Source organism: Staurois parvus, unplaced genomic scaffold, assembly GCF_062004578.1.
Source record: "Staurois parvus isolate SC_StPar_1 unplaced genomic scaffold, SC_StPar_1.0 ptg000226l, whole genome shotgun sequence".
NCBI lineage: Eukaryota > Metazoa > Chordata > Amphibia > Anura > Ranidae > Staurois > Staurois parvus.
In genome coordinates, this window is record NW_028318022.1 from 7,900,321 (window position 1) to 7,922,418 (window position 22,098).

Genomic DNA, 22,098 nt, shown 5'->3' on the forward strand with positions numbered 1-22,098 from the left:
TAGGGAGGGGGGGGTTTGGGAGGACTCGGAAGGTGCTCTGCGGTGACAGGAGCAGACCAACCCCACCACCTTTACGACCGTTAGGCCTGGGTGAATGGGTCCAGGTTAGACCTCCGTAGGAGAGTGCAGCAGGGGAGGTAGAGTCAGTGGGCTGGATCCAGGTTTCTGTGATCGCTAGGAGGTTGAGGGAGCGGGAAACAGAGGTCGTGGAAGCTTGTTGCACACCGATCGGGCGTTCAAGAGTGCACATGAAAACGGGGGGGGGGAGATACTAAGTTACGGGGGTTGCGGCAGGACATGGAGGCAGGTGGGGTTTTTAGATGTCATTTTGCAAACTAATCTGGCCTTCCTCTTTTTTGAGGCTCACCAATGGTTTACATCTTGTGGTGAACCCTCTGTATTCACTCTGGTGAAGTCTTCTCTTGATTGTTGACTTTGACACACATACACCTACCTCCTGGAGAGTGTTCTTGATCTGGCCAACTGTTGTGAAGGGTGTTTTCTTCACCAGGTAAAGAATTCTTCAGTCACCCACCACAGTTTTCCGTGGTCTTCCGGGTCTTTTGGTGTTGCTGAGCTCACCGCTGCGTTCCTTCTTTTTAAGAATGTTCCAAACCGTTGTTTTGGCCACGCCTAATGTTTTTGCTATCTCTCTGATGGGTTTGTTTTGTTTTTTCAGCCTAATGATGGCTTGCTTCACTGATAGTGACAGCTCTTTGGATCTCATCTTGAGAGTTGACAGCAACAGATTCCAAATGCAAATATCACACTTGAAATGAACTCTGGACCTTTTATCTGCTCATTGTATTTGGGATAATGAGGGAATAACACACACCTGGCCATGGAACAGCTGAGAAGCCAATTGTCCCATTACTTTTGGTCCCTTAACAAGTGGGAGGAAAATATGCAAACTGTTGTAATTCCTACACCGTTCACCTGATTTGGATGTAAATACCCTCAAATTAAAGCTGACAGTCTGCAGTTAAAGCACATCTTGTGCCTTTCATTTCAAATCCATTGTGTATAGAGCCAAAAATGTTTGAATTGTGTCGATGTCCCATTATTTATGGACCTGACTGTAAATAATATAGCTATATAAATCCTGTATAATAAAAAGAATTCCTGTATTTCATCTGTCGGCAAGGAAACACTCAAAACAAATCCAGGGAGTCTTGCTCAAAAAATGGCATAAGGTATGCTCATCATGGTACAAGCAGGCAACTACCATCTTGATTTTATTTTTTTTTATTGTCTGCAAGTTTTTTGTTTTTTTGTGTGGGGTTTTTTTTTTTTTATTAATTTATCCTTCCAAATATTGGTTTTCTATGAACATTACAGCTGGTAAATAGGGGAGCTAGCATATTATATACTCACATTATACCAAAAGTGTAACCCACACCTATACCGTAGCATCCCCCTTCATGGCAACCTGTCCATAAAGCAGTTTGCTGCAAGCTTTCTGTTAGAATTCTAAAACCGTTTTCATAGTGATATTAAGTGATCATCTACACATATAAAGAAGTAGCTTATTTTACCTTTTAACTTTTTTAGATTGTCATACAGTGCAAATTGGTGTATCAATTGTTCCCTATTGTGGGGAGTTATCTGCAACTTTAATAAAAAGATTGTAATTTTACATACAACTTGTAAGCATTCCAAATGTTAATAAAGGTGTGCCCAGTGATAGCAGTATATGTGAGAAGGCAATTAGAAGTGTTGGGGGAAAGAATCCTAATCAGCAGGTTAAGTGAGGATTGAAGATTCTCCTTTAAATGTTTGTTTTTTGGGAGGGGGTTGGAGCCATCTGTGCATATCCTGCTGCCCCTTTCAAATGCAATGAACTACCCCAACTAAGTCTCCTCCCAAATGTTATCTTCAGGGCTGGGAATGGCTCTTGTTGGCTGTTTTGGGGGAGGGGATTGACCTGGCTCAGCTTTCATAAGTGAGGGCACACCAGACTCCATTATACAGTACAGTTGAGTTTGGAGAGATGCATCAAATCTTCAGCCTTTAATGTAAGTGTTAAGTATTTCTGCTTCTTTATGGCATGCTGTAGAAAGTTAATTTGACTTTTTTGCATTGTCTGTTTTGCCTAAGCTATAGGGTAGGTACATGCTGGCAAGAGAAATGGTGGTTGAGCTACGCCTAAGCCTTTTTATTTGGCTTTTGTTGTAAATTTGTGAATCTGTGTGATTCCTCATTAATATTTTACATTTTAGCTTTGTGTTTTGAAAAACCTTTTGAGATGTTTGTTTTGTTTAAATACAGCCCAGTGTTGGGTATTTTTTTTTTTTTTTTTTTTTAGATATTGTGTTGTCTCAGTGTACTTTTTGTGGTGCACTATTGGGCCTGGTTCACACCTGTGCGTTTTTTTTTTGGTTTGTTTTTTTTTTAGTGTATTTTGCAGAAATGCTCTACAGTTCAAAATGGTTTCCTATTTTTTTATTTTTTTTTTTTCCCAGCCACCGCATTTTTGGAAAAGGTCAGGGATTTTTTTATTTTTCAGCTGCTGCGTTTTTGGAAAAGGGTTTTTTTTTTTTTTTTTTTAAAGTTTAAATGATAAGCAAGTGTAAAGGATTAAAGCTGCAGTGTTAATACCATAAACTCCCAAGTAGTAGACTAGTTTTCTGTGCAGATGAGGAAGTACGGGGTCAAAGGGTTCAGCGAAACAACTATGGATTGGATTTTGAAACCATATAGTACAAGTACATGTTTATGACTGTTTTATTGTTTATTTTCATACCATATGTATAAAAGTTTTTTCACACCAGATGCTTTTAGATGCGTGTTTTTGTTTTTTTTTTAAGTCACATCTTGTACACATTCACAGCAAAATCAATGTTTTCCAACTACTCTAGTTCATACTATTAAATTCAGTTCCAGTGTTTAAAAAAAAAAAAAAACAGCATGGGTTTTTTTTTTTTGCATCACAAAGCACATAAATGTGTTTGGGGTGGGAAAAAAAGGTAACATTTAATTTGGCTTTCCTGGTGATCCATATCCTCAGTCCACGTACATCCTGGTTTAGTAGAAAATGTGCGTGGGAGTGTGCAGTAGCTGTGCACTTTCCTGGGTATCTGGGGATGGCTGAAAAAACCTGGGTGACTGTTGAGGAAGAAGCAGGAAGTGACCTCAAAGGAAATGCTATAATACTCCTTTTAAAATTAAGGTTCTTTTTTTTTTTTTTTTTTTTAAGTGAAATGCACCACAAATGCATTAAAAATGTATGTAGACATGCATGAGAACGCACACTGAACAGAAGTATTGTGGTGTGAACAAGTCATGAATGTGGTGGAAATTACTGCATATTTTAGGTTACAATTCCATTCTATAAATTTCCTAAAGCGTGAACCTTAGTGGTTGCCATGAACAGACTGATTTCAATGCACTGATGAGAACCAGGCTTTTCAGAATCCCATGAAGGTTAATGCATGCCTCTGACCATCATAAGGCAGGCCATACATAATAAATGTGGGTTTTTTTTTCCAGCCAGTGGGTTGTACCAAAAAAAGTGCCAATTGTCCCATCTACACACTTTTGTGTTCAATGCTCTCATTTGTGAGCCAATGATCAGTGTTGCTGGTTATAGCTGGCAGTACTGTCCATTTATGAAAAACCCAACATGCTTGTTCACAAGTCGATCAATGGAATTAACTTGTACAACCAGCTAGCCCATACATGCATAGAAATTCAACCAGTCCCTGCTGAACTGAATTTAGACATAAACATGATTGTAGGGACACAAGGTTTCTTTTCTTTGGACAAGCCTTCATATCTGTGATTTGATACCCTGGATATCTGGCTTGAATTGGGAAGTTTGCCAAGATGTAGATGTATTTTACAGGTTTGGGTATACCACTGCTCTTTGTTTCATTGGTTGCAGTGCAGATTTTGAATTGCTCAGGGTCTTCCCTTTCCTGTTGAAATACTTTCCTGAACTGCTAGCTCTTGATAAAACCTTTTTGGTTGGCAACACTGCATTGCAACATCTTGATTGGGTCACACTTTGTAATCTTCTCAAAATCTCCTGCACAGCAAAGATCAAGCACAAAAATTCCAGGATCCTATGCTAGAAACCATTTCTTTGCGTTTTCATACATAGGATGTTTTTGTATATATCTGCTGGTAGAGCTGCTTTAATGCTGTTGCATGTATTTTATCCCAGTGGTAGTACATATTAGTCACCAATGTACAGTTTGCTTTTACTTCATACTTCTGATGGTTTTATGGAGTGGAAGCACTGTTGTCCTCATCAAGTGTATGTATAGTGCATTCAGGAATAGGGCAAAGATCATGTAAATTCTTAAAGCAGTATTAAACAAAAAATGTAAAAGATGGCAGATTACCAATAGTCAGATGTGATGGATGCAATGGTTTACTTTTCTGGGCTGTTTTCACCTAATGATCTTGCCAGTGTTGGTGTACCTAATCTGCTAGTACATCTAACCAATAGAAGCTAAACTCCAGTTGCACAAGCAGTTACAGTAACCGTATGATTCTTTTGGGATAAAGGATTTAAATGAATAAATAAAAGCTGCTCATTGTAAGCACCCCTGTGAGCGGTAAATGGTTGGTCTCAACTCTCTAACTGCTACATCTGCTTGTTCTTTTGAAAAAAAGAAAAAAAAAAACACTTACTGGGAGGATCTCCAGATGAAAAAGGAAAGCGCCTAAAATAGAAACTAATGCAGCCATTACATCTAAGAATTTGCAACCTGATATATAGTAAATGTTTGTGTTTTTAGGTTTAATACCACTTTATGGAAGCCTGTCTGGAGAAAAACATCTAAAATGCTAGCATACGTGGCCATCTTGCTGAACACTTTGGCTTCAGTACCTCTGACTTTGAACTGGCATGTAGATTGAGTTCTGACTACACTAGCTGCATGCTGGTCAGTGAATCCATTTTAGAAGCAGAAAAACAAACTGGTAGCATTTTCAAAATGAGGCCAGCAGTGGCAGGCCCCTTAGTTCTCTGATAGGTGTACTTGAAGGCTCCATTCACACTTGTGTGCTTTATCATGTAACTTTGGACACAAAAGTTACATGGGAATCAGTCCATGTATTTCAGTGGAAGCCGTTCAGATCTATGCGATTTTTTTTCATAGTAACATTAAAAAGGTTCCTACACTACTTTGATGTGACTTTCATGCTGTTTGAGTGCTGTAGACAGCAATGTAAACTCTCGAAAGTTGCATCTTAATGTTATTAATGCAACAGTTGTGTAACGTCTCATCCAAGTTTCACCCATTCAAAGTTGCAATGGAAATCGCACACCTTTTGGAGTCACACAAGTGTGAATGGAGCCTGTAAACTGAAGGGACTGTAAACATTAATTCTTTAAGTCCTTGATCAAGAAACGGTATGCAAATCTGAAAAAGTCAGACATCCTTATTTGCATTCCTATGAGTTGGTGACTCAGGTGACAGTCAGGTAACTAGGATCTGTGGAATGAGAAGTCAGCATTGGCAGCCTCTATATTTATCTTATGGCAATTTTTGTTCTGTAAAGTGATATTCCAGTTCTGTTAAATTAAAAAGAAAATAAAAAAACTGCAAATGATAGACTCTAGACACAGTATAGAGCCAATTACATGCATTACCCAAAAAAAGGTATCAAAAACCCACAATTTTACCACGTTTAGGGTGCGGTCATGTAATTAAATAAAACCTCATCGAACCGCAACACGTGTGCTTTTTTGATGGTGTTTCAATGCATTTCAAGTCTGGTTCATACCAATGAAGTTTGCATTTTTGTCTGTTTTTTGGTGTGTGTTTCACATCTTTGCTTGCAAATTTTGTAATGCGTTTTTACATTTTTGGATTTTTTTTTTTTGCCAACTTGTTGCTGGGCAGATTAAAAACAAAATGCACCAAAAATGCAACATGTGCGTTTTTTTTCCTGTGTTTTTAATGCATTTCTGGCCTGGTTCACACCAATGCAGGGTGCGTTTTGCGTTTAGACCTTTTGTTTTTTTGATATATATATGGTTTTTTTTTGGGGGGGGCAACCTGTTTCTGGGCAGAAATGCATTTTCAATGCATTGCGAGCCTAGTTCACACCAGTGCAGTTAGCGTTTTATCTGTTTTGCAGTGTGGTTTGCTTTTTTGACGCGGTTTTTGTTGCATTTTGCACTTTTGAATTTTTTTTTTTGGCCAACTTGTTGCTGGGCAGATTAAAAATGCAGCAACCTCGGCAAAAACGCACTTCATTAATTTTCTGCACCGTCTCCATTGAAGTCTGTTGAACCAAAAACGCAGCGTTTTCCATTTAAAAAAAAAAGTCCCTGACCCTTTCCAAAAACTCAGCAGCTCAAAAATAGATGTAAATGTGTCCCATAGGAAACCATGTTAAATCGACTAATGCATTTTTGCAGAAGGCCCTAAAAATGCATTTAAAGTAAACCAGGCCTCAATGGAGAGGTGCGTTTTTTGGTGCTTTTTTTTTTTTTTTTCTGCCATTGACTATTTTCATTTATGCTCCTAGAATTCGTAAATAGGAAGGTATATTATATTTACATTTTGATTTGTGGTGGTCAGATTTCCACTTTTAAGGTTCACATGCTTCTCATTTTATCAATTTCAAAAGTGCAGAAAAAGGCGGGAGAGGGACCAACTTGTGCTGACTTTATACCATGGTTGCAGAACCTGTAATAAATTGCCAGTTGGGCGGGACGGGGCCCCCGGGGGGGGGGGGGGGGTGTATAGAGCATTGATATTATATCATGTTTTTCATTTGATCAGCTCTTAAGAGTGAGCAGTTCTTCAAACATTTGTTGGATCTTCCAAAGATCTGTACACACTTGGTTGTCCGTTTTATTTGATTGCAACACTTGGTGATATAATCTCAACAATTTTATGGCCGCAAAATATTTTTTTTGGGGACATGGGTTACCTTAGTGCTCCACTGGTGATTCTTTTATTTTCAGCTCCTAATGAGTAATAGCTAAAAATAATGCTGGTTATAGCAAAAAATCATTGGTGAAGCATAGTGAATTAAACATAGAATGTACTTGGCTGAGTTCTCTTAGTATATGAGGGGCCAAACTAGTCCCTGATTGGATTTGGTTGCTTGTTCCTTCTTGGTAATGCAGAAATTGTGCAATGCAGCACTAATAGTATAATGTCATTAAAAAAGGTAAACAAAAAGATTGGTAAGCAGATGCTTTATAGTGTACACCAGAAGAATGTGCTAATAGGAAAAATCAATTAACAGTCTGTGCAGTGTAAGAAGGTGAGATGTATAGGTTTGTCAGGATTACTTTTTTTTTTAATTAACTTTGTGTGTAGATGTTAACTTTTGTTTTGTTTCACAATGCCAGCTGTTCATGCTAAACGCTGCATTAACATATGTATGTGTAGGTGAGTGTTCTTATCCAACTGAACAGTGGGTTTCTCCTTTGTGATTCATCATTGGTTATATACCCCCTCCTGTCCAAGGTGTTTCCAAGCAGCCCTGCTGGTTATACTCCCATCTTTGCATTAGAATGTGTTCCTTTGCCTCTTTTTAACCATTGTAAAATATCTTGGGAATACTCAGAAGATTAGCATTTCAAATGTCAGGTGTGAATTAAGGGATAGATGTATGCCAATTGTTTTTCCTGTGTGTGTGGTTTTTTGCTTTAACTGGATACATTGTTTTGAGTTGTGTTCATGGAGCTGTCTCTGAATACATAATTTTTGTATTCTTTGTTTTCCAGATAAAGATGTTTTATATCCTGGGTCTTATGTACACCATACTGAAATGTATGCAGGACCTTGCTGGCAGAAAGTGAAAAGAAATAGCTGGCTTGGTTCACTACATATGTGGATCAGGAAACGCATGCTTCTCATACACATTTCCCAACCCTCAGGTAAAACGTGCTGCTCTTTAGCAGACATACAGGGTTGCCTTTAAATAACATGGTGCGTTTTTGGGTGCGACGTTTGCGGAGCGGTAACACCATTCAAACTGCATTATAGGCATTTGTGGGGTGTTTTTAACGCCCGGCAAATGCCTAGCAACCGCCGTTAAATCGCAAATGCGGCGTTTGCGGAGCGTTAAACGCTCCGCAAACGTTGGCCCAACGCTTGCCGAACACTATAGGGGTGTTTGGCAAGCGTTGGTAAAACAGCCAAGTGTGAATGAGCCCTAAAGCTATTTCTAGAAGGGGTCTTTTATAAACCGTCAGGTTATCAACAGACTGGCTGAATTTTTATCCATGTATGGGCACTGAGTTGAAGAGAAGTTGATCTACCCATTGTCTTCTCAACCACCCTGTTGGAAAATTTCCAAAGGGTCATTGCTGCAGGCTATAGATTGCAGCACTGATCAGTGTATTCTGACAGCTGGGTCTTCTTCCTGCTGTTGGAATACAAAGACACAGCAGGGAAGATTCCCCTATCCACCTCTAATGTGTGGATGGGGTAATCGGGTCGTTCTTTTTCCTTCAACCCACTGGTTGAACAAATAAAACTGGCTCCTCCATGGCCAACCTAAAAGTTAGTGCTCCCATTTCTTGAACTGCATTTGTTTATTTCTCACATTGTGATTTTGTGTGTATTGTATAATCGATTTCAGAGGAGCCTTTCTTGAAATTGTGATCGAACATGTACATTTATCGAATGTTCTGCATTGGTATATAAATGACATGGTGTCTGGTTTGAGTTACAGTTTAACTATGCATCCAGTTATATACAGCTTTGAATACTTTGTTATACTCTGGGAATACTTTATGCTAATCGGCAGCATTTGTCTACTGACAAAGTTGTTGTCCACCCCCCACCCCCCCTTCCTTGTTCGGACAGGAGGTCAATAGCCCAGTCCTTGAATTCCTTTGTGTGAGTTAGCAGCAGGTAACAGAAGATATGCAGTCAGTGTGACTTTGCTTTTCCACTTTCTGAATAGAGGGAGTCAAGAGTGTGGCCTGGTTCTTCTGGGAATGTACATTGTATATCACATGTGCTTATTCCAGGTTGTTTATTATGCATCAAGTGTCCCTGTGCAAGCTATTCCTATCTTTATAATACATTTTCCATAGTGTCAAGAATACGTACGTCCATTAGTATGCAAAAACTAGTTATTTCAGTATGTTTAGCGGCATGCTTTACTATATACTTTTTAAGTACATTTAAGCCTCAAAATATAAACTTTACTGAATCTGAGCACCACAAACCAAAAACGCTATTTAATTCATTTTTGCGATTCAAAGCAAACTCGCTCATCCATCCATGTCTCCGTGCTTTATTTTGCTGAGGAATCATGTTGAAAAGCTGACCCTAGCATTTCTGGCCGTGGCCATCTTGACTAAGGGCAGATGATTCATGTAGAAATTATTTCCTGGAATCCATCTGCCCAGGCATGCAGGCAGGACTTAAGACTCATGATGTATGACTTTGTTTGCCTAAACATTGAAACAACCAAGTAACTGAAGAAATGTAAAACAATAAAGTATAACTAAAGGTTAAGGAAACTTGAGGAAACTACGCTTAGATGTGTCAAACCTACTGAAAAATAGTCTGCATTTACATCTTAATTAGAATTTATAGCACTTTCATTGTTATGGACAGCCATGTAAAATACAAGCTTTATTTAAATAATGTGAGATGTTTTATAAACATTGAGGGGAATGTATCAAAATTGTAATACCCAGAATCTGGAGTTGCTGAACTTAGCAACCAGTCAGTTTCTATTTTTCATATGCACAGCTTAACTGAACAAGCTGAAGACAAAAGGTTATAGAAGCAATGTCTGGAATAAAATACTTGCCTGCCTGTCCCCTGTAGAATGTACACTGAGCTGCACATGCACAGCTCAATTTACATTTCAACACACTGCTTGTGTGCTTGGATGGCTGTAGTCCTGTGCATGCATGGAAGTGACATCACCAGCCAAGTGATACTAAACACACACTGTCTAACTTACATTGTCCCTTATATTTCTGTATGAGGATGATGGTACTGTAATTATTTTAATAAAAAAAAATCTTAAGTACCTTTTTCTTAATCCTATATACAGCTGTCACATGACCCAGATCTTTCCCAGCCTGTCTACGGGGAAACATAAGCAAGAGGAGCTTCTAGTCCTCTGCTGCTGGTCACATGTTCAAAGTAAAAAATTAAACCGCTTTTGTGATACAGAGTAAAAATAAATAAGTAAAATCAATAAACTGTTTTAAATTTGTATACAAATATTTTTGAAATCACATTTTTATTATTTTGTGGAAATAACATGCTGTGGGTGGATTTCTGCCAGCCTGTGTCTTAGAATAAAAGGGAGGTGATTCCTCCATTAAACTGCATGTATTATCCCTCCCCCATTGTGTTTAGCTGGTTAGTGGGGATGGATGAGGAGGGAGGGAGTGGGCTTTCATTTACCACCGTATACACCTACATGCATGACTCTATAGTCACATGGGCTGCTCAATTATGATAGGGAGGAAATGATCAGAATAGAAACTCACTGAAAACTGAGCATGTGCAGAGTTGCCACTACAGTTGCAATCCCTTAATCAGGAACTTGAACAGAAGGTGGAGATAGAGAACAGCAGGATCAACCAGGTTTTTTTTTTTTTTTTTTTTGCAGAATACAGAAAATGAATCCATTATTGACTGCATGAGTATGAACAGCATGTAATACAGCATTTAGATAGGGTTCTTTTTAACCATCAAATGGCTTGTGATGGCAAAAGTTTTTCTTTGTTTCTGTTATAAAATTTTGCAAACAGATAACTTTTCTCCTTCACTGATGTGCGTTTAATGAGGAGGCACTGACGAGGTGGCTCTAGTGGGCATTGAGGAGGCACTGATGCTGCTGTACTGATGTGCAGTTATGATGGGCACTGACTGGAGCAACTGCTGGCCACTGGTGGATGACACTGCTCATCAGTGCTGATCTGCTCTGATGTTTACCGGTTATCGGCAGTACTTCACAGTGTGAGGAAAGTTTTTCCAATTGGCCTTTTACCTCATCATGTGATCAGCTGTGTTTGTAGGACACAGTGATCATGGAGAGCGCTGGTGGCGTGCGGGAGGGCGTCATATGACGCCCTCCCAGAACTGGAGAACCGCGCTGTAACCGTCATTCGGCTATATCGCAGTTGTGAAGTGGTTAATTAATGTGGCTGGCAATTTTGCATTGAAGTCACCAAGGGGCATTTTAGATTGAAGTCAATGGGGACACGATTGTGCATGAAAGTCTTATGAGGCATGATTTTGCATTGAAGTCAATGGGGGCCTGACTTTACATGAAATCCTGAGATGCGATTTTGCATTGAAGTCACTGGGGGGGGGGGGCATTTTTGCATTAAAGTCCTATTGGCGAAATGCCGATAACACTTTCCGGCCAATATATCGGTGCATCCCTAAATAGTTTTGTTTGATGCAGACTATTATACACTTGTTTGTTTTTTGCGATGTGTAGGCATTATACAAGATATTCTCAGGGCTCATCAGGGTAAAATTTAGCTGCAGTTCTTAGGCAGGTCATAGAAGAATAGAAAACCAAACGCTCTGTTGATCTAAAAAAACAAAAATGGCACATACAGTTGTGCCATAATTTATTTTTTAAAAACAAAATCCAGCATGTTGGATAAGGCACTTTTGATTGCGACACAAAAATCGTGCCACAACTGGCACACTGATGCGAAAAACGAACAACCAAAAATTATAATTTTGTTTTTCCAATCTACGGCCTGCTTTAGAAATATCTTGTACTTTATTCTCAACTGTGTAATGTGCATGTTTTTACATCTTATATTCCTGGTGAATTGGTATCGGATAACATGCAGTAAACTTCAGGCCACTGCTGTTTCGATTTATTTCCAACTTTATAGCAGAGGGAGCCAAGAAAAGGTTGATATACTGTTAGGTATGTTTCAGAATTAAAATAAAATGTGCTTTCAAGTTGAGAACTGGGCCCCATCTCCTTCAACCATTATGCAATGCTCTTTTTGCCCAACACTATGATGGGCAGCTAATAAGTGTGGCATCCTGGAACTATGGTCGATGTTTTCATTTTAGAACAGTTTGTGATACAAGCAGGTAGCTAGGTTGTGCTTTTGGCGGCAACCAGGGGGCTCGCACATGAAGGGTGTTTAACACAACTAGGGGCTTCAATGATTGGCTTTAAATATGTATATATTTTGTCTTTATAGACCTTACGGGGGACCCTATGCAGCAGCACATGAGATGAGCAAAGCTACTCAGCCTATAGGAGGACCCCCTACTGCCCCTTCCCCTGGACTCCCACAGGTATATATACCAGTTTTTACATTTCCAAACTATTTTTTTTTTTTCTTTCACAGGAAAGGTTTCTTTTCCCTTCACATTCTGGTAGCAAGTTGAGACAAGAGGGAAAGTCTTTGCTGGCAAAATCCTGACAGCATTAAGAAAAAAAATATCCTAGTGTCAATGCTATTGACAGAATCGCATTATCTTAATTGTACAGTACAGGACGCAATCTTGATATTCATAGACCCTGGGTTATAGGCTGGTACCTTCAGGTCATTGGACCACTGGCAAAGCTTTGAGGACACTGATACCCATTCCCGCTCTGAGTCCTCTTTTTTTTTTTTTTTTTTTTCTTTTCTTTTTTTTTCTTTTTTTTTTTGTGTGCTAGTGTCCTGAGGTCATGCACCTCTGCTCCTTTAGAGAAATCGCTCTTGGCTTACCTGGCTTATTATTTTACTTCCAATTCTTCAATCGACACTTCACTCTCTTCTGTTACAGCAATAGAAATATTGTATTCAGATTGGTGTAATGTTTGTAAAACCCTGGGAGCCATACCTGGTTTGTACTTTGGGCACTGGATCCTGTTTGGGCAGGCACCTTGACACTTGGCACAATGTGTGTCGTTTGCCACAGGGTTCTTTACAGGTTCAGGGCACATAGGATGTGCCCGACCAGGGTACAGGAGGCAGTGATGGAGAAATCCTGTGGACTGCTCAACATGGTGTGTGGTTCACTAGCTCTAAGATGGAGGTAACACTGCAACAGGTTGCAGCCTCTTGAGTGTCCCCGAAACTCACACACCAGAAGTGACTCAATGGAGCGCAGAAACCGGCAGAAGATCGCTGATCGTCAGACTAAAGAGCCAAAATGCATGGGGCTGAACACAACAAGTCCTAGTTGCTATGATGACGTGTTTCTCAGAGACTCGTGCTTTGTCAGTCATTAAGCAACCAGGAAGCACTGGGGATCTGGATCCAATAGATCCATCATAATCAAGCAGATAAGAGCGGTAGTTTAGTTACATCCTGCTACAGTGATTACCACCATCTAACAGCTGGTGACCCACACACCATATTGAGCGCTCCATCACTGCCTCCTGTGCCTTGGTCCAGCACATCCTATATCTTCAGAAATAAGCCAGTTTTATTGCTTACAATATGACATACGGGCTACACCTCTTTTTCTTTGATCCGCATTGAGTACAGAACTTTGGTTCATGTTTTTATTAACTTTTAAAGTGATTAATAAAATGCTTTTATTTTTATCTTGGATAGCATTGACATTATTAGTGCCATTCTGTTTTGCTTTACCGATCATGATTACACCCAATTTTTGGCTCAACACCAATAGTGCTCATTATCGGTGATTGTTTTTCACCTTGTTGTAGACCTACTCCTTCCCTCTTTGTGCCCTGCTCCAAAGCACTCAAAGGAGGTTGCTCTTCACTGTGTGAAGGGGGTCGTAGCCATAAATGTCTACTCCGCAGCTACTGCTTTTATAAGGACCCTCAGGACCTCAAAAGGGACATCCTGGTTTAAGATACACCATTGCTTCGATGAAAAAGACAACCAGTCTTAAAGCAGAGCTCTAAATGGGGAAGTTCTGCTTTAAGGCCTGCTCCTCCGCTCCTGGTAAACAAAAGTGAGCCTTTGGGGAGCAGGTGGGAGTTCCCGATTTTGACGGGTACCGACTTCTGCTCTGACTACCTAGGCGCTCGGAAACTCTCCTCTGTGTCTGTCATTCATTGATTAATGGCTCCCTTATAGTTGTGACACTTATTTCCTCGGTGTATTAATGATCACTAAATGTTGTTTTTGTTTTTTTTTTTCTTCTCAGCCTTTCCCCACACCTACTGCCCCTGTGGTGTTTGGGCCTCCACAGACCCCACAAATGAATACACAATCACAGCCTCGACAGGTAAGAGATCTAAAACATTAGCCACAAAATAATACTTAAAATACCTGTTCTTGTATGTATTCAGAACATTTTGTGCAAGTATCCGTATTTAAATGATGCCCACACATGTAAAAAGCACTGAATTCTTACACAGGATTGTGCTTCACAAAGGCAATAATTAGTGTGGTTAGAAATACACACAATGACCACCTGAATTTGTACTGCATTTGGTCCTCATGGACACTAACTGGGTTATGGTTAACAGAGCATTTAGCACAACTGTTTGGTGGTTATCATGCTCTTTTATAATATGGACTCTGCACAAAGTGGGTACTTGAAATTACTTGAGCAATCATGTTAAATTTACTGTGTAAGATTTTTACCCTAGTCTGTGTTCATGTGGCTTTTACGGTAGTTTATATTCCTATGAATTAGACCTCTGCTGGTGATTTGAGGTTGCAGAATCTTTATATCTACACTATGAGCTAGAGCTGCAGACACAGGGCTGAACTAGCCCTATAAATGACCTCCTTTAAATACAAATTAACAAAGTGTATGTGTGTGTGTATACATACACAGTACAATTTTTAGTTCTTCTTTCCTCAGAATTTACCAAACTTGATTTGGCCACTCCTGATGTTGCTGCTTTCTGATGGATTTGTTTAGTTGTTGAAGCCTTACAGTGGCCTGTTTCACTTGCATGGACAGCTCCTTTGAACATATGATGTAGGTTCACAGCAATATAAAGGAGTAGCCCACACCTGGCCATGAAACAGCTTTTGATTCAATTGTCCAATTACTTTTGGTCCCTTGAAAAAGGGGGGATGGCTACTCTTAAGGGCTGTTGATTCTTAACCCTTCCTCTTATTTGGATACATAACCTCACTATATATATATATATATATATATATATATATATATATATATATATATAAGTATTTTCAGTTTAGCTTGTTCTCGGTTGTTATTGATGGAAACGTCTGTTTCCTGACCTTCAGTTGGCAATTTTGTACTTCCCTGCTTGGAAAGAGTGAGGAGAATCGCATCCAAAACAAACATCTAATTGGGATATCTTAAATGGCAAATATTTCCCTGCTATATTAGAGATGTTTTCCACCTTTACAGCATTTATTAAATGGGTAGTAGTGTTAGTGAATAGCCATATGAATTTGAGCACATGACAATATTTCCCTAAAAGAGGAGCAACTATTGGGAAGTCGAGATTTTGCAGTCAACTATGCACAATGCTTTTCTTGATGTATACTTAACATACTTAACACCTGTTGGCTTTGCAATGTGTATATGATTCTGGCCCTTTTTCTGAGCTCTGGTAACTTTGAATTTTCTGTTTTGGTGGCATATGTTCTATTAACAAGGCTACTTTCTTGCTCATTTATTCGCCTCTGTTGATGACCCCCCCCACCCCCTCTTGTGTAATTTTTCACATTTGTCTCCTTCCACTCTCTACTTCTTGTTTCTGCTGCTTCTAACAGGCAGGATTCAGATCAATTCAGGTAACCCTTCACATTGTTTTACTATACATTAATTGCTGGACAGTACTGTGGAATCTCTATTGCTATGTAGTTTGGCAATACAGGCCACACTGGATAAAGGAAAGTTGTCATGAAAGATGTGTAGTGTAGACATTTTGATAATTGATTGGATGTTTGTGGCCTCAGTGCTGAGTCATGCAGGAAGTGAAAACTGTCTAATCCGCATGACCTTTTTTTTTTTTTTTCTATTTAGTGACTTCTAGTATTTCCTGGAAGAGGTTATCAGTGGCAACATGGAAAATTTCTTTTTGGCATCTTATACAGAAATTCCTATTTGCAATGGAAATGTGTGACTGCCGTAAAGTGGAATTCTGGGCTAAAGTGAACTAATCTTAAAACTGCTCCTGTCCCTTCTAATACCTAAACTAACTAACCTGTGTAAGAAAGAAACTTAGTGTTAATAAATACAGAAGCCTGTATTTACTCTGGTGTCCCACAGTACACACTAAATGGAAGTGCAATTATTTTAGTAAATATAAACTGCTAAATACCTTTTTCTCATCAGCAGTTAGAGCAGTCTTGTGACTTCTATCAGTGTTAAGCAGAGCACTGGTTAAAGCTTGTAGGAGGAGCTTTCTTTCTGCTCTGAGGATGCAGAACCCCTGACCTCTGACCAGTGCCGATTGGCCCTGTGCTAATCACATGCACTCTTCCAATACACACCAAACTGTGCAGTGTGTCTCCACAGTTATGTCTTAGGAGATAAGAGGGGGGCACTGGAATCAGGGGAGGATCAGAGAAGTCAGGATCAAACAGCATTTTTACACAGTGCGGAGGATTAACCCTCTAAGGTTCCACAGTGAGTATAATAAGCATGCGTTACTGAATAAGCAGACTGGTTTTTACTGTTGCGGGTTTAGTAACACTTTAACTTCAGGCTGGTCCAGTTACGAGAATCTCCTCTGTCATCCAGTGCCAAATGCAGGGGAGAGGAGAGAGCACTCAAATGGCTGGAAAGACTGAGTGTTGATGTCACCCTTGGGCTTACTATGGGCCATCTGTTGGTGTTTCCTGCTCTCACCTGAAGCTGCTGCTAGCTGACACAGGGGAGACTATCGGACAGGATCCGCTTGTAAATAGGAAGTAGATACACAGATCTTTCTTCCAAAGGGTAGCTAGTATAGATGTTAGAAGGGGGTTGGGAGCTTTAGCCCAGAATTCCACTTTAAGCTTGCTATTTAGAGCTATGCTCTCTCTCTCCCTTTTCCATTGCGGTGGGTTCCTCAAGGAGCCAGAAATCTTTGTTGATTAAAGCCCTTATGTCAAAGAAAGTTTACCAAACTGTGGCAATACATAAACCAATGAAATTTGTTTTCCACATTCAGATCAGTGGAATGTGAATCCTTATTTGTTATTCAATATGGCACATTGTATGCTGCTTTATACCTTATCACATATGCCAGACTGTTTTGGTGGACACATGAGCTTTCATCCTTTTTGGTGATGCCTTGCCTTTTAGCTACTATCAACACCTGCAACTTTTATTCTTCTGTCTTTTTGAACTTTAGTACTTTTTTGTCTCTTCTCCTGTTGGTGCCAATAAAAAAAAAGAAAAGATATATATATATATATATATATATATATATCTTGTAATCATAGACCATGGGTTATATGTATAATTTTGCTAAGATACAGAACAGTAGTACTGCCCCACCCTGGTTGGTACTTCCCCTTTTATGCTAGTTGGGCTGTCTAGAAACAAGAGAAGACTTCCATCCTTATACAATACAATTTTAGTAACTGTCTCGGGGTTTGGTATGCACATTTAACTTGTACAACAGATTTTAAGTTGTGACATTTGGTTTTAAGTTTTACCAATTGTCACCCTCCCACTTCAGCACTACTACCAGAGCAGAACGCAACCTCCTAGCAACGCCGCCAGAGTCCAGAGCACAGCTTCTGCTCGAGCAGTGCCTCCTGCCCATGTGTATCCCGCTGGTTCTCAAGTTATGATGATTCCCTCACAGTTACCCTATCCTTCCCAGGGCTACTATATACAAGGTGGACAGGTAAGCGTCAGCAACACCAAATTAAGTTATTAGCTAGATTTAGTTCCTCCTCACTGCTCAAAGTGTTGTGTTTTTATTTTTTTCTTTATATTACATCTTGTTTTTTCTTTTGCAGGGTCGCTCTTATGTAATGCCCACACAGCAGTACCCTGTGCAACCTGGAGCTGCTGGCTTTTTTCCTAGCGCTAGTCCTACAGAGTACGGCACATATGGTGAGTAAGACAGTTTGTTGTGTTTTTTTTGTTTTTTTTCCCCGTCAGTACAGACATGAAATTAATAGCAAAACATTTTTTGCTTAGATATTTGAAGTTGTGTATTTCATCTTTGGGATCTGGTTTTTAGGGCTAGCCGCTTTTTTTTTTTTTTTTTTTTTTTTTTTTTTTTTTTCCTGTCATAGGTACTGTAGCTGTGCAATCTGTCTAGTTGCTCTCCACACCTCCCCCTTCACGATGTTTATATGATCAGGAGTTGACTATATTTAGTTCAGTGTAGCTGCGATGTAGCAAAGAGGCTCGGTATGAGTGGGGGCAGCGGTGACCTGCACAACAGAGTCATCTTGTAAGTTTGACAACTTTAGATTAAGGGGTTTTTCGGGTTCAGCAAGTGAAAAAAGAGGGGAGGTAATCTTATTAAAGCTGTAGTTTTTTGCAATTGTATACCAGATCAGTTATGTGTTAACTGCAGCCTTCAAGGTTTGCATTCAGGCCTGGGTTTTTGAATAGATGGTCATTTTACTTGTAAACTACACTTTACGTCCTTCACTGCTGTCTGTTAAGTTTAGAACGGCAAAAAGTATGCTAATATCCCAGCGCTTAGGAACCAGATTTAGATAGCGTTAGTCTAGAGAGTAGTGATAAGTGGAGGTTTAGAGATGTATGTGTCTAACAAACATAAGCAGGAACATTTGTAGGCAGTGCATTCATTCTGCTCCCAAATAAAATTGTTTTAGAAGATATATATATATATTTTTTTTTTTTTAACTGAATTTTTTGCTTTATTCAGCTGGAGCATATTATCCTGCACAACAGCAGTTTCCTCCAGGGGTGCCCGGTGCCCAGGTGATGATTAATCAGTCAATTCCTCCAAAGCGAGAACGAAAAACTGTAAGTTTGAGATCTATAGCGTAAATGTTGTTTCCTTTTACAGCTTACTATTTTTCATTGCTGCATTCACCACTTTCTTCTGGCCTTGTTTATTTCTTTGGCATTTAGTGATGCTATAATTTGCTTATCGGAGGTACACAAGAAAGAGTAAAATCCAGGTGCTCTTCATTCTTTACCTCCCAGTAGTGGGATTTGGGTGAGGTAGTTGACAGGTGCTGTTGTGAGGGGTAGGTTGAGTGGCAGATTTTTTCAATAATATATTCTGAATACACAGCAAGGCTCACATATCGCCCGTAAGGCATCTTTTTATAATAAAAGTGTGGTTACATAAAACAGCAATGTGTTCAGAATCACAGCATATAATAAAGTCAAAATACACTGCTCAAAAAAAATTAAAGGAAAACTTTTTAATCAAAGTATAGCATCAAGTCAATCTCCTGGGGATATTGATCTGGTCAGTTAAGTAGCAGAGGGTGTTGTTAATCAGTTTCAGCTGCTTTGGTGTTAATAAAATTAACAGGTTCACTAGATGGGAACCAATGAGACAGCCCCCAAACAGGAATGGTTTTACAGGTGGAGGCCTCTGACATTTTTTTCCTTACTCCTCTTTTCTGACTAATTTTCTCTAGTTTGGCTAGGGTCAGTGTCAGTATTGGTAGCATGAGGCGATATCTGGACCCTATAGAGGTTGCACAGGCATTCCAACTCCTCCAGGTTGGCACATCAATACGTGCCATTGCCAGAAGGTTTGCTGTGTCTCCGAGCACAGTCTCAAGAGCATGGAGGAGATTCTAGGAGGCAGGCAGTTACTCTAGGAGAGCTGGACAGGGCCATAGAAGGTCTTTAACTCATCAGCAGGACCAGTATCTGCTCCTTTGTGCAATTAGGAACAGGATGTGCACTGCCACAGCCTTGCAAAATGACCTCCAGCAGGTCACTGGTGTGAATGTCTGACCAAACAATCAGAAACAGACTTCATGAAGGTGGCCTGAGGGCCCGATGTCCTCTAGTGTGCCCAGTGCCTGGTACCATAGAGCTTGATTGGCATTTGCCATTGAACACCAGACTTGGCAGGTCCGCCACTGGTGCCCTGTGCTTTTCACAGATTGAGAGCAGGTTCACTCAGAGCACATTTGACAGGCGTGATGGGGTCTGGAGAAGCTGGAGAATGTTATGCTGTTTGTAACATTGCTCTGCATGACCATTTTGGTGGCGGGTCAGTGATGGTTTGGGGAGGCATATCCATGGAGGGACGCACAGACCTCTACAGGCTAAACAATGGCACCCTGACTGCCATTGGGTATTGGGATGAAAGTTTTGGACCCATTGTCAGACCCTACGCTGGTGCAGTGGGTCCTGGGTTTCTCCTGGTGCACGACAATGCCCAGCCTCATGTGGTGAGAGTATGCAGGCAGTTCCTGGAGGATGAAGGAATTGATACCATTGAATGCCACCCCACGCTCGCCTGACCTAAATCCAATATGTTTCAATCTATCCGACGCTGCCAGATTGCACATCAGACTGTCTAGGAACTCAGTGATGCCCTGGTCCAGATCTGGGAGAAAATACCCCAGGATACCATCAGTTGTCATTAGGAGCATGCCTTGATTTTATCAGGCATGAATACAAGCACATGGGCATACAAACTACTGAGTACCATTTTGAGCTGTTGCAATGAAATTTCAGCAAAATGGACTAGCCTGCTGCATCATTTTTTCACTTTGATTTTCGGGGGGTCTTTGAATTCAGTCCTCTGTAGGATGATTTTCATTTCCATCAAATGATGGGGTATCCTTGTGTTCCCAGCACATTACCCAGTCCATATCAGTATAGATATCCAGCATGATATTTTTCCCCACTGAGATCTAATGTGTTTTCAAAGTGTTCCTTTAATTTTTTTGAGCAGTGTATAAAGAACCAAAAACTTGCAGTGTCTCTAAGCAACCACACCAGTGAATAAACTGCATGGTGGGTGGGAGGTGTTTTGATAGGGGTGGGATTTAAGAAAGGAAGATTGTCTAGTGGTGGGAGTTGCTGGAGCAGGAGGGGGGGTAAGGTGAGTGGAAGGCACTATGAATTGCGAATAAGGGAGGGGGGGGTTTGTAGGTGAAAGGTACTATGGCCGGCAATTTGAACAAGAACAGTGAAATGGGTAGCAGGTTTAAGTGTACTAGTGTGGCATTATGCACCATGCAGCTGATGTGTATGATGAATTTGATGTTCCCAGTGCTGTTATGTTGCTAAAGCAGTTAGTTTTGTTACACTCTGAAACTTACCTCAATAGAGCTGAGTTGTCAAGGCACCTTACTTCAGGGAACTTGCTTAACCCCTAGGCGCTGGCACCTCCCGGCCCTTTAAGGGTTCAGAAGCCGGGAGGCGGGGTTTATAGGGTCACATGATCGGGAAAGTTCCCGACCGAAAGAGATCGAGACCTTTCCATAAATACCGGACATGTGTGCTGGGAGCGTGCAGGGCGCACGCTCTCGGCACATATGTTCTTTTTTAATAGAACGCAAATGTGCGGCCGCTCAGCGTCTAGGCCCAGACATTGGGAGGCTGCACATTTGCGTTCGGTGAAGAGGTTAAGGTAGCATCGTGTCACTGCCCAAGCAATTGCCCAAGTCTTAGAACATTTATCCCATGCTTTTTTGCACAGTGCAGGGATGTATATCATTACTGGCAGCATGAAGTGTAATGAAGGACAGACTCTGAGCAGTGCCGGATCAGGGGTTGAGCACTGGTTCTGGGCTCGCCATGCAATTCTTGCAGCCTAGGACCTCCACTTCTCCCTGTGTGCTAGAGGAAGAATACACTGGAGTAAAGGTCCTGGTTATTGTGGGTTTAGATCTGGAAGTGTGTACTGAGTAGATTAGAGTTATAACCCTACACAGAAAACAATGCAAGACCGAGTAGATTTAATAGTTCTGTGGAAATCTAATTGTGACACTAATATTGTTAGTGCTCAGCTTTGACATTACTTTCTTGGGTGTAGCAGAGCAACACATAGCAAGTCTTGTAAAAGTGGCCTTAGAATACAACTCAGGCCTGGGGAATTTATGAGGAAAACTCATGCTAATTACAGATGAACACCACCCATGACATTTCAGACAGGACTTATGAGTTTGTGTTCATGTATCTGGCAGAATGCTTGCAGCCTTCATATATTGCGTAAGGTTATCCTTGGCTTACACACTTTTTTTATTTTGTTTAGACCCATCTTCTTCTCTAACAATATTATTTTCATGACTTCATATCGTTCTCCTTTTATCTAATGTCTGCTTTCACATAACTGTTGATTGGACTATTTTTCTGAGAATATTTCTAGATC

The 22,098-nt window shown here is 40.3% G+C and overlaps 1 protein-coding gene across 7 annotated transcripts in view; it reads left to right on the top strand.

Annotated features, from left to right (window-relative positions):
- The window catches only part of EIF4G1 (eukaryotic translation initiation factor 4 gamma 1), a 75,664-nt gene that overhangs the window by 20,276 nt on the left and 33,290 nt on the right, over positions 1 to 22,098 (top strand). For 2 of the 7 annotated variants that reach the window (XM_089679546.1, XM_089679547.1), the window contains exons 2-7: positions 12,134 to 12,230; positions 14,046 to 14,126; positions 15,599 to 15,619; positions 17,497 to 17,667; positions 17,783 to 17,879; positions 18,670 to 18,770. In XM_089679546.1, the coding sequence (XP_089535672.1) occupies positions 12,168 to 12,230; positions 14,046 to 14,126; positions 15,599 to 15,619; positions 17,497 to 17,667; positions 17,783 to 17,879; positions 18,670 to 18,770 (534 nt within the window). In that variant the 5' untranslated portion in view covers positions 12,134 to 12,167. Of the gene's footprint in view, positions 1 to 7,699; positions 7,853 to 12,133; positions 12,231 to 14,045; positions 14,127 to 15,598; positions 15,620 to 17,496; positions 17,668 to 17,782; positions 17,880 to 18,170; positions 18,226 to 18,669; positions 18,771 to 22,098 lie in introns of those variants that run through there. The other 5 variants (XM_089679543.1, XM_089679544.1, XM_089679542.1 and 2 more) reach the window with 4 other exon arrangements.